At 39.9% G+C, this 13,395-nt stretch overlaps 1 protein-coding gene across 1 annotated transcript in view; it reads right to left on the reverse strand.

The window, feature by feature from the left end:
* LOC140520124 (uncharacterized) overlaps positions 1 to 12,555 on the reverse strand; it is a 32,793-nt gene extending 20,238 nt beyond the window's left edge. Inside the window, exons 1-3 of the mRNA XM_072633826.1 lie at positions 12,528 to 12,555; positions 12,007 to 12,122; positions 11,830 to 11,906 (exon numbers count right to left, since the gene is read on the reverse strand). Of these exons, the coding sequence (XP_072489927.1) occupies positions 11,830 to 11,906; positions 12,007 to 12,122; positions 12,528 to 12,555 (221 nt within the window). The remainder of the gene's footprint in view (positions 1 to 11,829; positions 11,907 to 12,006; positions 12,123 to 12,527) is intronic.
* Positions 12,556 to 13,395: the final 840 nt, after the last annotated feature.

Genomic DNA, 13,395 nt, shown 5'->3' on the forward strand with positions numbered 1-13,395 from the left:
GAATGTCTAGTGAGATGCGTGCTGCAGGGAGAGATAGTATCTCATTAATTAAAATCCCTAAGTTTTATCTCCAGGAAGGTATCTCCAATGTACACACTGGAGTACACAAACAAAAATTTGAGATTCAGGTGACGACCTTCCTACCATTATTGCTTTCATAAAGTTTCCTTGTAGAGTGAATATTGTGGTATCTAGTGACATTGAGCACATTCATAGGTCTTCTCTCCACTAGGAATCTCTGATGTAAAGGAAGAGATGATCTCTGTCTGCAGACCTTCCCTGAGTCCAGACAGGGCTGGTTCATTAATATGGTGAAACTTCTTATGTCTAAAAAGCTCAATAGTCCATCGAAATGTCTTTCCACATTCATTATGGGAATATAATTTCTATCTCATGTGAATATTGATAGAAAATAAGGGATGATTCTAGCCTGAACACTTTTCATATTGATTATATTAATGAGATATGTCCTCTAGAATGGATTCTCTGATGTGAGAAAAGAATATTTCTCCAATATAAAAAAACAGTTATTGAAGTAGGACTAAGCTTTTCCTCCCATTTCCTCATTCAGAAACCAGCCACTGTAGGTGATTAACTCAGTCTTTGAAGGACAGGGTTGACAATGAGATGAAATCTTGGGCAACACTTGGCCAACTGGGAAAATTTAGATCTGACCAAAATTTAAAGAGATTTTATTCTAGGTGAATCCTGGTCCATTGGGTTTTATTCAAACAGGTCTGAGGTGAAGTGGACCCTTCTGGTCTGGAATACCCTAGGCAAGGATGATCTAGATACAAATGAGTGTTTTTGTCCAAAACTGAGTCAAGATTCATGACTCCCCCATCTCTCATTAGAATAAATCCAAATCTCATCATAATACTCATGCTCATTAAATTTTACATGATCAAGTGATTTTGATGACTGATGTTTTATAGTCCTTGCCTCCATTGCAAGAAAGTAAATAGGTCTATATAACGTTTCCCAGGTGAAGATAAAACTCTTCAAAGTTAAAAGCTGAAAATGCCATTAGCTAAAAGTTGCAGGACAACTCAAATTACAAATAGCTTCACAGACAGTCACATTGGATCCTCAGAAACACCTGTGAAACTTGCAGACCCAGCATTCTTACTACAACTTGCAAAATAACTGTGGACTAGGGCAGAAAGTTAGTGCAAACATACGTAAAAAGGCAGAAATGACCAATACAGCTTTTCATTCTGTAATAAAAGAAAAATGCCAATTGGCTTAAAGACAACAAAAGATTCAAACTCAAATGTAGACTTAACAACAATGTGTGCACATTTGATTCTACAGTAATGAAATTTTGGGGACAACTGGGGGCAGTGTAGATAGAATGCTGGGCCTGGAGTCAGGATAATCTGAGTTCCAATCCAGCTTCAGACTCTTACTGGCTATGTGATCCTGGGCAGGGCATTTAACTCTGTTTGCCTCAGGTTCCCTATCTGAAAAATGAGCTGGAGAAATAAAAACCACTCCTGCATCATTGCCAAGAAAACCCCAAACAGGGTCACATGGGGACATGGGGGAACAACATCAATAACAATAGCAGCAAAATGTGAAGCACGTATTTTACAGGGCTGAAGGAAATCACGAAATTCATTTGGAAAAATAAAGGAATTACAATAATATCAAGGGAAATGATGAAAAGAAGTAAGAATATGGGAGAACGAGCACTTCCAGACATCACACTATAGTACACAGCATTGGTCATCACCACCATGTTGTATTGGGGTGGGGAGAGGGAGATGGAGAGGGAGAGGGATAGGGAGAGGGAGAGAAAAGAATGGAACAGATAATTTATTATTTTTGGAAATCTGAATGTAGGACCCATCTCAAGGTTCGTGAAAGTCAGAAACTTCAGGGGTACAAGGCGACCAATCCCCCCCAATGCCCATAGGGGTGCTCCTAGGGAGCAAAGGTTGCAGGATCCACCCTTATTCTGTCAGGTCTTGAATCCTTGCAACCCCTTTCCTCTAAATAATAATAGCCAGTTCATGATGGGGATTTCTAACAAGTTTCTGATTCCCCCTCTCTCTGTTGTTAATTGTGAGCTCTGTCTGTATTTGTCCTGTCCTTAATTGTCAATTTGTCTGTCAGTGTATGTCTCTGGCCCTGTCATGTGTGCTGTGAATGAGTCTGTTATCTTGTAAGTTTAAAATGCAAGCAGCCAGAGACTTCTAAGGGTTGCAGCTAGGCAAATAAACAAACAAAACTGTAAGACTCTTTTCCTTGTTTTTCTGGTCTGGACAACCTGGAGTTACAATGAAAAGTTTGATCATCTTAGGTGAAATCATTTTAGAAGATTGTGAGATTAATTATTAAAAAGTTCCAGAACTCATTTGAAATTACTGGGAAAGAATACCTAAGACTGTGGGTAGCTCCAGGAGCTCACCTTGCTAAAACAACCCCTCTCAAATCCTGATCATTTAGCATTCCCCACTCCATCCCAAAGTTATGAGAGTAATTCAGAATGGGGATTTTTAACAGCTACAAGGGTTCATCTTAACCCTTCTCATCCCAGATCAAATTATAGAGAAGAGAATACAGGAGAACTATAGGGGCAGCAATTAGCACTGGCAGTGACTGTAACACTCCTGTGCCCTTAGGCACCTGGTAGCCCACCTTTCTAGGTAAAGCTTAGAAAAGTCACCTAAGTCCTACACATTCTGCCCATGCTCTCCCAGCAAGGCTTAGAAAATTCTGCAGCAGTGGAGGAAAGGACAGGTGGATGGATCAGGCCTGTCTCAAACATTCACTAAGCCCTGCCAACAAGAATCATCATCACTGGGACACCAGCCTCTCTGACCTTGGTTAACTTCACACTTCTCTGTTCCAATTGAAAAAAAATGCATTTTATCTCTGTTTGACCGGTGTCCAGATTTGTAAAAGGGCAAGTACTATGGGATCAAAATGATATAATGACTGTAAAACGCTTAACTGGTATGTGTTACATACTGGTATATGTTGCATGGCATGGTTGACTGGTATATGCTACATATGATATTATTATTATTTATCATTCTCTAATATAATCTTTAACTTTGAAGTGGTTTTAATTACCACAAGTAATAAGATCAATAATTTCTGGGAATGCAAATGGTATCATCTGAATTTATTGCTGTGTTCTTTCTAAAATTGTATTGTATTTCTGAATTTCTCTTTGATTGGTGAAATCTGAGAGACCACTGGGAGGTAGAAATGTTGTTAAAGCAATTTTAATTTGGATCTTGTATGTGATTTGTATTTTTAGAAGGAAGTGATGAAATTAGATAAGCTGATTTTTACTATTATAGCAGATATTTTTCATCTGAAATCTTGACTATTATGAAAAAACAATATGGTGGTTTAAATTGAGAGTTTCCATGTATTATGCAAGGTGATTTGGAAGTGCATTAACGTATTAAGTTCTTATAAACTGCAAAAGTTTCTGTTGTAGAATTCCTATTGAGCAAATGAGAATCCTTTAAAAAAATGGCACTGTGATTTTCAAAGCTGTTTCATCTAAGGATGTACTCATGTATGTTAATTTGAAGGTTTATGGACTATCTGTGTATAATGCCAGAATGTACTTAATTTCTAGTGATATATTTAAGAAAAATTTGTTATTCTGATAAGGCTAAATGAAATGAATATGTCATTCTTGACTTAGAGAAACTAAATGTCTTTCCATTACAAACACCCTTTTTAACCAATGAACTTTGTGATATTTAGGAATTCTGTAATAAGGAAGAACTTACTTTTCTTCTAATACTTTGTGAATTTGGGTTATTTTGCACCAACATAGGTTAATGAGTCCCAACTTGAAAGGTTTATTTTTGCTTTCAGAAGGAAGAGATATCTATCATTTCAAAAGCTCCCAACTAATTTTCTTCATAAAAGTTTCATCAACATCAGAAGAAATTTTAAACTTTTTAAAGAAGGGGAAATACTTATAGAAGAAATGTTTTGAAAAATCTTTTGTGAGTATTAGAAGGTCCGCTAAAATTTCAAAATATTTTGTTGTTAAATTAGGCTGCAAAGCAGAAGAGATCTTTCTGTTCTAATCTGAATTAGTAGACATTCCATGACCTAAGCAAGAGTTAACATTTGTGTTTGAATTGATCATATGTAAAGGATTTAATTCCTGAAGCATCTTATTTTTCCAAAGTGAGTATAATAGGGAAGAACAACAAACTTGTGAAACAAAGACATAAAGCTATCAACCTGTAAGGTTAGCAATTAACCTCCTTGCTTTCTTTGAGCTGGAATTTCAGTACTGCTATGCTAATAAAAAGTAATAACTTCTTACCTATCTTGCCTTATGGTTAAAATGTAAAGGAAAGTAGAATAATCTGAATAATGGGATTGAGAGATTTGGAAAGATAAAGTTTTGATTGAAAATATGGAAGGCAGATAATAAGGTTTGGGAACAAATGGGGATTATCCAAAGCCCTCCTCTCCCTAGATAGTTCTTCTGGATACTTTTGTGTCAGTTTCAGACGGCTTATGTATGTGTAGAGTGTGAGGAAGTATTTTAAGGAGACAGGAAAAATTATGTCACTGCATTTGATAATTAATAGCTCAATCAAATTCGAGATGACCCTTTCTGAAGGACACCACCCAATATTTATTTGCTATGTAAGACTGGCACTGCAATTTACTATTGTTTTAGCCCTGGTTACAGTAATAGTTGTCTAAATTATCAAAAGGCCAATTGGCATGTGCTGCAGGCTCAGAAGTGCTAAAGGTGGATGCCTGGGAAGGTTTTGAAGATGACTTAGGACACAGCCTGGGTAGGATCTTCCTAACTCTCTTTCCCAAATGTGCTATCTCCTTTCTGAAAAAGGAAATTTCCCCATTTGATTACTCCTAAGTCTTGCTTTCAGCACCTAGTGACCACAAGATTAGCTCTCAGATAATGCCTCATTCCTGGAATCCAACAGAGCTAAGGAAGTCCTTTCCTTCTGTTAAGACATATGTCACTGTCCCTCTTTTTCTTTTATAACAAACATCTATAATCAAGAAGTTCTGTAAGTTCAAGGGTAAATATTTTAAATAAAAGATGGATACTGGAACATCTCTGATTTACTACAATGCGATGCAGAAATGAACTGACACAATTTTAACCTATATTCATGGCCAAATAAATACAACATAGAGTTAAACATCCTCCAGAGGAGGAAATGATTACACAAGATGTAATGTGATAGATGTCTAAATAAAAAGGATAGCAAATTTTGAAGAAAAGCAACAGGATCACACTGAGTCCTCTAAGAATTATACACAGATGTACATGCCTGGCTTCTAAGATATATCATGTTTTTGACAATAAGATCTCAAATTTGGATTTTTGCACAAAAATTTTATAAGACAGTAGTAAAAGTAAGTGAAATTAACTCTTCTTTGTGAAAATATCTGTCCAATAATTTTAAAGGGCAGATGAATTCATTTTATGGTTGAACCCTCACATTTTAAAAGATTCTTATTCCAGGTACAGGATTTAGATAAAGAAACGACAAATAATAAAATTGAAATTCTATGAAGTTTCAAAAGTGGAGAACCAACCCAAGGACCTCAACTTCAAGAAAAATTGCTGGGAAAACTGGATAACAGTGTGGCAGAAAGTAGGCATAGACCAAGGCCTGACACCATACACAAGAATAAAGTCCATATGGGTACATGATCTAGGCATATAGACTGATACTATGGACAAATTTGTGCAGCAAGAAATAGTGTATTTATCAGATTTATGGAGAAGGGAAGAATTTTTGACTAAAGAAGAGACACAAAGCATTATGAAGTACAAGATGGATAATTTTGATTGCATTAAACTGAAAAGTTTTTGCACAATCAAACCCAACCAACTAAAATTTGGAAGGATGCAAAAATCTGGGAAAGAATTTTTGCAGCTAGTGTCTGTGATAAAGGCCTCATTTCTAGAATATATAGAGAATTGAGTCAAATGTACAAAAATACAAGTCATTCCCCAATTGGTAAATGGTCAAAGGATATGAACACGCAGTTTTCAGAGGAAAAAATTACCGATATCTATAGTCATATGAAAAAATCCTCTAAATCACTATTGATTAGAGAGATGTAAATCAAAACAAGTCTGAGGTACCACATCACACCTATCAGATTGACTAACATGACAAAACAGGAAGATGATAAATGTTGGAGAGGATGTGGGAGAGTTGGAGCTCTAATTCCATGCTGGTGGAGCTATAAGCTGATCCAACTATTCTGAAGGGTAGTTTGGAACTATGTCCAAAGAGCTACAAAAATATGCATACCCTTTGATCTAGCAATATCACTTCCAGGCCTGTATCTCAAAGAGATCATAAACATGGGAAAAGGTCCCATGTATACAAAAATATTTATAGCAAGACTCTGTGGTGGCCAAAAACTGGAAATCAAGGGGATGCCCTTCAATTGGGGAATGGCTGAAGAAATCATGGTATATGAATGTAATGGAATACTATTGCATTTTAAGGAATGATGAACAGGAAGACTTCAGAGAGGCCTGGAAAGACTTATGTGATCTGAAGCTGAGTGAAAGGAGCAGAACCAGAACTTTGTGTACAGCAATGACCACAGTGTGCCAGTTTTTTCTGGTAGACTTGGATCTTCCTTGCAATGCAAGGACTTAAAAAAATTCCCAATGGTCTTTTTTTTAAAATTTATTTAAATTTTAACATTCATTTTCACAAAATTTTGGGTTCCAAATTTTCTCCCCATTTCTCCCCTCTCCCCACCCTAAAACACCAAGTATTTTAATTGCCCCTCTCACCAATCTGCCCTCTCTTCTAACATCCTTCCCTTCCCTTGTCCCCATCTTCTCTTTTGTCCTGTATGGCCAGATAACTTTCTATACCCCATTACCTGTATTTCTTATTTCCTAGTAGCAAGAACAATACTTGACAGTTCCTAAAACTTTGACTTCCAACTTCTTCTCATCCCACCCTCCCCACCCATTCCCTTTGGGAAGGCAAGCAATTCAATATAGGCCATACATGTGTAGTTTTGAAAATGACTTCCATAATAATCATGTTGTGTAAGACTAACTATATTTCCCTCCATCCTATCCTGCCCCCCATTGCTTCTATTCTCTCTTTTGATCCTGTCCCTCCCCAAGAGTGTTGACTTCAAATTGCTCCCTCCTTCCACTGCCCTCCCTTCCATCATCCCCCCCACCCTGCTTATCCCCTTCTTCCCCACTTTCCTGTATTGTAAGATAGGTTTTCATACCAAAATGAGTGTGCATTTTATTCCTCCCTTTAGTCAAATGTGATGAGAGTAAGCTTCATGTTTTTCTCTCACCTCCCCTCTTTTTCCCTCCACTGAAAAGTCTTTTGCTTGCTCTATTATGAGTAATAATTTGCCCCATTCCATTTCTCCCTTTCTCCTCCCAATATATTTCTCTCTCACTGCTTAATTTCATTTTTTAAAGATGTGATCCCATCCTTTTCAGTTCACTCTGTGTTCTGTGTGTGTGTGTGTGTGTGTGTGTAATCCCACCAACTACCCAGATAATGAAAATTTTCAAGAGTTACAAATATTGTCTTTCCATGTAGAAATGTAAACAGTTCAACTTTAGTAAGTCCCTTATGACTTCTCTTTGCTCTTTACCTTTTCATGCTTCTCTTCATTCTTTTGTTTGAAAGTCAAATTTTCTTTTCAGCTCTGGTCTTTTCCTCAAGAATGCTTGAAAGTCCTCTATTTCATTGAAAGACCATTTTCTTTCTCCTGAAGTATTATACTCAGTTTTGCTGGGTAGGTGATTCTTGGTTTTAGTCCTAGTTCCTTTGACTTCTGGAATATAATATTCCAGATCCTTCGATCCCTTAATGTAGAAGCTGCTAGATCTTGTGTTATCCTGATTGTATTTCCACAATACTTGAATTGCTTCTTTTCAGCTGCTTCCAATATTTTCTCTTTGACCTGGGAACTCTGGAATTTGGCTACAATGTTCTAGGAGTTTCTCTCTTTGGGTCTCTTTCAGGAGGTGATTGGTGGATTCTTTCAATATTTATTTTGCCCCCTGGTTCTAGAATATCAGGGCAATTTTCCTTTATAATTTCATGAAAGATGATGTCTAACCTCTTTTTTTGGTTATGGCTTTCAAGTAGTCCTATAATTTTTAAATTGTCTCTCCTGGAGCTATTTTCCAGGTCAGTTGTTTTTCCCATGAGATATTTCACATTATTTTCCATTTTTTCATTCTTTTGGTTTTGTTTTGTGATTTCTTGGTTTCTCAAAAAGTCACTAGTCTCCATCTGTTCCATTCTAATTTTTAAAGAACTATTTTTTCAGTGAGCTTTTGAACCTCCTTTTCCATTTGGCTAATTCTGCTTTTTAAAGCATTCTTCCCCTCACTGGCTTTTTGAACCTCTTTTGCCAATTGAATTAGCCTATTTTTCAAGGTGTTATTTTCTTCAGCATATTTGGGGGTCTCGTTTAGCAAGGTGTTGACCTGCTTTTCATGCTTTTCTTGCATCTCTCTTATTTCTCTTCCCAGTTTTTCCTCCACCTCTCTTACTTGATTTTCAAAATCCTTTTTGAGCTCTTCAATGGCCTGAGACCATTGAATATTTATTTTGGATGTTTGGGATACAGAAGCCTTGACTTTTATGCCTTTCCTTGATGGTAAGCATTGTTCTTCCTCATCTGAAAGGACAGGAGAAGATATCTGTTCACCAAGAAAGTAACCTTCTATAGTCCTATTTTTTTTCCCCTTTTTTGAGCATTTTCCAAACCACTTATTGACTTTTGGGTCCTTTGTCAAGACTAGGGTATACTCTGGGAATCTGTAATAGCACAGTTCCTCCAAGGTGGCACAATCCAGCGTGTACACTGATCTGGAAGCAGGGAGATATTTTTGTGTCCAGAACCTTAGCACTTACTTCTCCACAGCCACCTGGCCTCCAGTTCCACCAAGTCAGGGCTGGGGGCTGATTTTCAGATAAGCTGGAGGGGCAGGGCCTCCATTCAGTGTGAGACAAAGACCAGGTCCTCCACACAGGGCTGAGGCAAGACTCAGCTCCTCAGTGCCCCCAGGGGTTTTATGATCCAACAATGTATGCGGGCTGATGTAGGGGCTGCCTCTGAGAACTGCTGCTGCCTGCCAGATGTGGCCTCTGCGGGTTGCTGCCTGAGGTTGGAGCTATGGGAAGGCACTTCTCCCTTCCTGGCCAGCTGAGAAAACCCCGTCATTGACCTTTGGCACCTGTGGATTGAGGGATCTGAGGACCTGCTGCTGGGACTGGAGATTCTGCCTCCAAGGTGTCCTCCTCCCAGAGTTTCCTCGAGCTGTGCCACGGGGCCAATGCTGGGCTGGGCTCTGTGCTCTGGTACGCGTCAGGTGCAACTGACGTTTCCCGTGGGCCTTTCAATTCACCCTGGGCTGGAAATCTCCTCCATTTGTTGTTGTCCACTTCTGCTGCTCCAAAATTTGTTGAGAGTCCCTCTCTACAGGTATTTTATGGGCTGTGTGGAGAGACCCTGCTTATGTGTGTCTTTCTACTCCACCATCTTCTGTGCATACCCTTTGACCCAGCAGTAACACTACTACGTCGGTATCCAATGGTGGCAAAACTTGGAAATTGAAGAGAAGTTCATTAACTGGGGAATGCTTTTACAAGTTGTGGTATATGACTGCAATGGAAAACTACTGTGTTATAGGAAATGACAAGCAAGATGATTTCAGAAATACCTAGAGAGACTTACACGAACAGATGCAGAGCGATGTAAGTATCAGAAAAGCATTGTACAACGTAACGGGAACATTGTATGATGAACAAGAGCGAATAACTTAGCTATAGTCAGTGATACCATTATCTAAGACAATCGCAAAAGACTCATGATGAAAAATGCTCTCCCCTTCCGTAGAAAGAATTGAGTCAGAAGACAGACCTAAAGCAAACCATTTTTCACTTTCTTTCCTTTTGCTTCAAGTTTTCTTTCACAAAATGACCAATATGGAAATGCTTTACATGACTACATATGTATAACCTCTGTCTGATTGCTTACCTTATGCAGGAGGTATAAGAGCAAAGAGACAGGTAGAGAATTGTGACTTCAAAATTTAGGAACAAAAAATATTTTCATATGTACTTGGAGGTAAAATGAAATATCAATTGAAAACACACTTGTAGCCAATGAGAGTTAGGTGTAGACAGAGCACCAAACCTGGAGTCAGGAGGATCTGAGTTCCAATGTACCCTCAGACACTTACTAGCAATGTGACCCTAGGCAAGTCACTTCCCCTTGTTTGCCTCAGTTCCTCCCCTGTAAGATGCACTGGAGAAAGAAATGGTGAAACTCTCCAGTATCTCTGCCAAGAAAACCCCATTAAATCACAAGGGGACAGATACTACTAAAACAACAAATAGAAGTTCCCCAATAAATGGTCAAAGGATATGAACAAAAAATTTTCAGAAAAACTGCCAAGTGCTCCCAACCGTATGAACAAAATGTCCCAAAGGACTAATAAGAGAAAAGTAAACCAGAACAACACTGAGGTTTTATCTCATACTCTGCAAAATAGACAAAAATGACAAAAAAATAGTACCAGTCAATGTTGGAGGAGTTGTGGGAAGATGGGCAGACTAATATAAGGTGGATGGAGCTATGAAATGATAGAAGACCATGAAGATCTGAGTTCAAATCCAGCCTCAGACACTGACTACTTATGTGACCCAGGATGGTGACTCATTGAATCTGTTGGCTTCAATTTCCTGAACTATGAAATAATGATAATAAGTACACCTGCCATATAGGGCTGTTGGAAACAGGGTCATAAGTGGATTTTGGGGAGAAAGCAAGTCACTCCACTGGGTCTTTGCCTTTTATCCTGATGTCTCTTTGACAAGACCTGAGTGTCTCCTTCAGTACCACCTCCTTTCCAACAAATGAAAAGAAAATTCCCAGAACTTTGAATAGTTTCCCAAACTCAGCACTTTCCCCATATCCTCCCAAATGAAGTACTGGGCCCTTAACAAATACTCATTAGTTAACAGCTAAAGAAAGTATTGTTTTATTTCTTCCAGTCCAAACAGCTTTGGTAAGGGCCTTTGGACAGGTGAATGTGACCCAGAAGCCAACTAAACCTGTGTTCTTGAACTGCCATATTTTCCAGAAACACAGGACCAGAGTGTGCAGGAGGCCAGGAACACCCCCAGCCCTTGCTCATTGTATTTGATCCTTTCACCCCTCACTGCCCCCTCAGTGTGCCCTTGAGGGTCAAACCAGCTACATGACAGGGGCCCAGGCAGTGTGAACCAGAAAGATTAACCACTTATGCAGATCAGATCATGGTAGATAAGCAGAAAATCCTGTCTTCCAGGTGTGGCAGGGAGAGCTTGGGCAAAACAATAAAAGAAGAAGGGGAGAGCACTTCCATGGATATGTGGGGGAGGGTTGTTAGGTATGGATAAAAGAGCAAAGACAAGACCCCTACAGAACAGAAAAGAATGAGTGAAGAGGAATTTCTTGTGACAGAGATCATGAAGGAAAACTCTAAAAAAATACACACAGGAGGGCTGCAATTGGGGGTGAGGGGTAATTAGTGGTTGTGATGCATGCCAATGTGCCAAGAAGTAATTCAAAAAACAGAGAACAGGATGCTGTCGTTACTACTGTTTTCAATTTCCTGCCTATTTTTGTAAAGAAACAATTCAAAGGCAGGGGATTGCCAGTCTTGTAGATGATGCTCTTTGTTTATTAGAAATGGCTTCTTTTGTTGATGTTGATCAAGTCTGCTAGAAAAGAGTTCACTCACCTGGGGTGGGGGTCTACAGCTCCCAGGGGCCATTTCCTCTAGCTCCATACTCCCTGTTCTGGGCCAGACCTTGGTCTTCTGCAGAATGAGTTCGGGAGGGAAAAGGATCCCAGGACAGGAGGTTGGCCTACAGGGATATGTAGGGGGTGAGGCCCTGACCTCAGGGCAGAGAATGAAAACTAGAGGTAGGTTCCTGCTGGGAAAAGAACTTTCACCTTCCATCTCACCATCCTCTTTAAGAGAACCCAGAGGCAGAAGAGGCTTGGGATCCCAGATGGGATGAGATCAGTCAGAGCCTCAATGGTTCCTGAAACAGAGATCTTCCTCTGACTGTCTGTGGGACCTGGACCCCAAAAGAGCAACTCAGCTCCTGAACAATCCCCCACCTAGATGCTCAATAATCTTTTTAAATGTCTTTCATTGTGGTCCTTTACCCTTACATTTCAAGGTTCATTCAGGCTTCTCACTTGTCTTTCACTCAAGACAGAAATTGTGGGTGCCTGGGGGACCATGGAAAAAGATGACACAATCTTAAATCTGCAGGTGTGAACCAGGACTTTTGGGAAGTAATTGGGAGTCTGGAAAAGAGTTAGCAGCAAGTTTGTCCAGTAACCAGGGTAGGGAGGGAGGATTGCTACAGGTGAACCTGGAGCTGGACTCACCACAGGGTCAGAGGAGGAGGATGAGATGCAATTATAGGAACAGTCCACAGAGGCCAGCAGGTCTATGAGGGGTGGCTCAGACTTACCTGGGACCTGCACCCACAAAGCTGGCATCCTAGAGATAGAGATCTAAGGTCCAAGTGAAGACAATGTGATCTCAGCTTCTGGGAAAAAGGCAGAGAGAGCTCAACTCCAGGGAGGACACAAAAAATTCAGTTGCAAGAGGAGAAGGTAGAGCAATCTCAGCAGAACTTCCAGTTTTCAGCCAGCCCACTCTGAGAGAGTCCTCCCAGCCTCTGAGCCACCAAGAAGGGCTGTTTTCTCCAATCACACCAGGGTCAGGCACTCAGGACCCTTTTTCCTCTCCTCCCCAGCCCTACACTCCATCACTTGGACAGCCTTGACCATTGGGATGGCCCCTCTTCTGCCCTAGGACTCTTTTAAGGTCTCCAAACTCCACCCCAGAGCACCTATTCCACCTGGGCCACCCTCCACCAGGCTGGTCATCTCTGAGAGCTCCTCCTCCCCATCATCCAGTATACCACCTAATTTCTTACTGGAGGAAAGATGCAGGACTTTAGGAGTTAGGAGGGGAGAACTAGAAAGAGGCAAGCTGAAGATTTCCAGGCAAGCTGGGGATTCACAGCCAAACAGAGCTTAGTTAGTGAATGGACGTTGCTCACCAAATGTTAGCAGTTTGATGAGCACATTTCTCCTTGTTTGAATTAGAATGTGGCTCATTTCAAGTCAGATCCCACCAGGATAACTGGAATGTTTGAACAGCTAAGGGAAGATTAATCCTTAATGGAAAGTATGCTTGAAATTTAGCCATTAAGGGCATATGTACAGGAGCTGAAAGAATAAGAATTCAATGTTACTGGATCAGAATTATTCTTTGCTCCTCCCTGAATGCAATCAGCCTTGAGGGTCAAGAACATAAATGGATAAAATGGT

Source organism: Notamacropus eugenii, chromosome 1, assembly GCF_028372415.1.
Source record: "Notamacropus eugenii isolate mMacEug1 chromosome 1, mMacEug1.pri_v2, whole genome shotgun sequence".
NCBI classification, from domain to species: Eukaryota; Metazoa; Chordata; class Mammalia; order Diprotodontia; family Macropodidae; genus Notamacropus; species Notamacropus eugenii.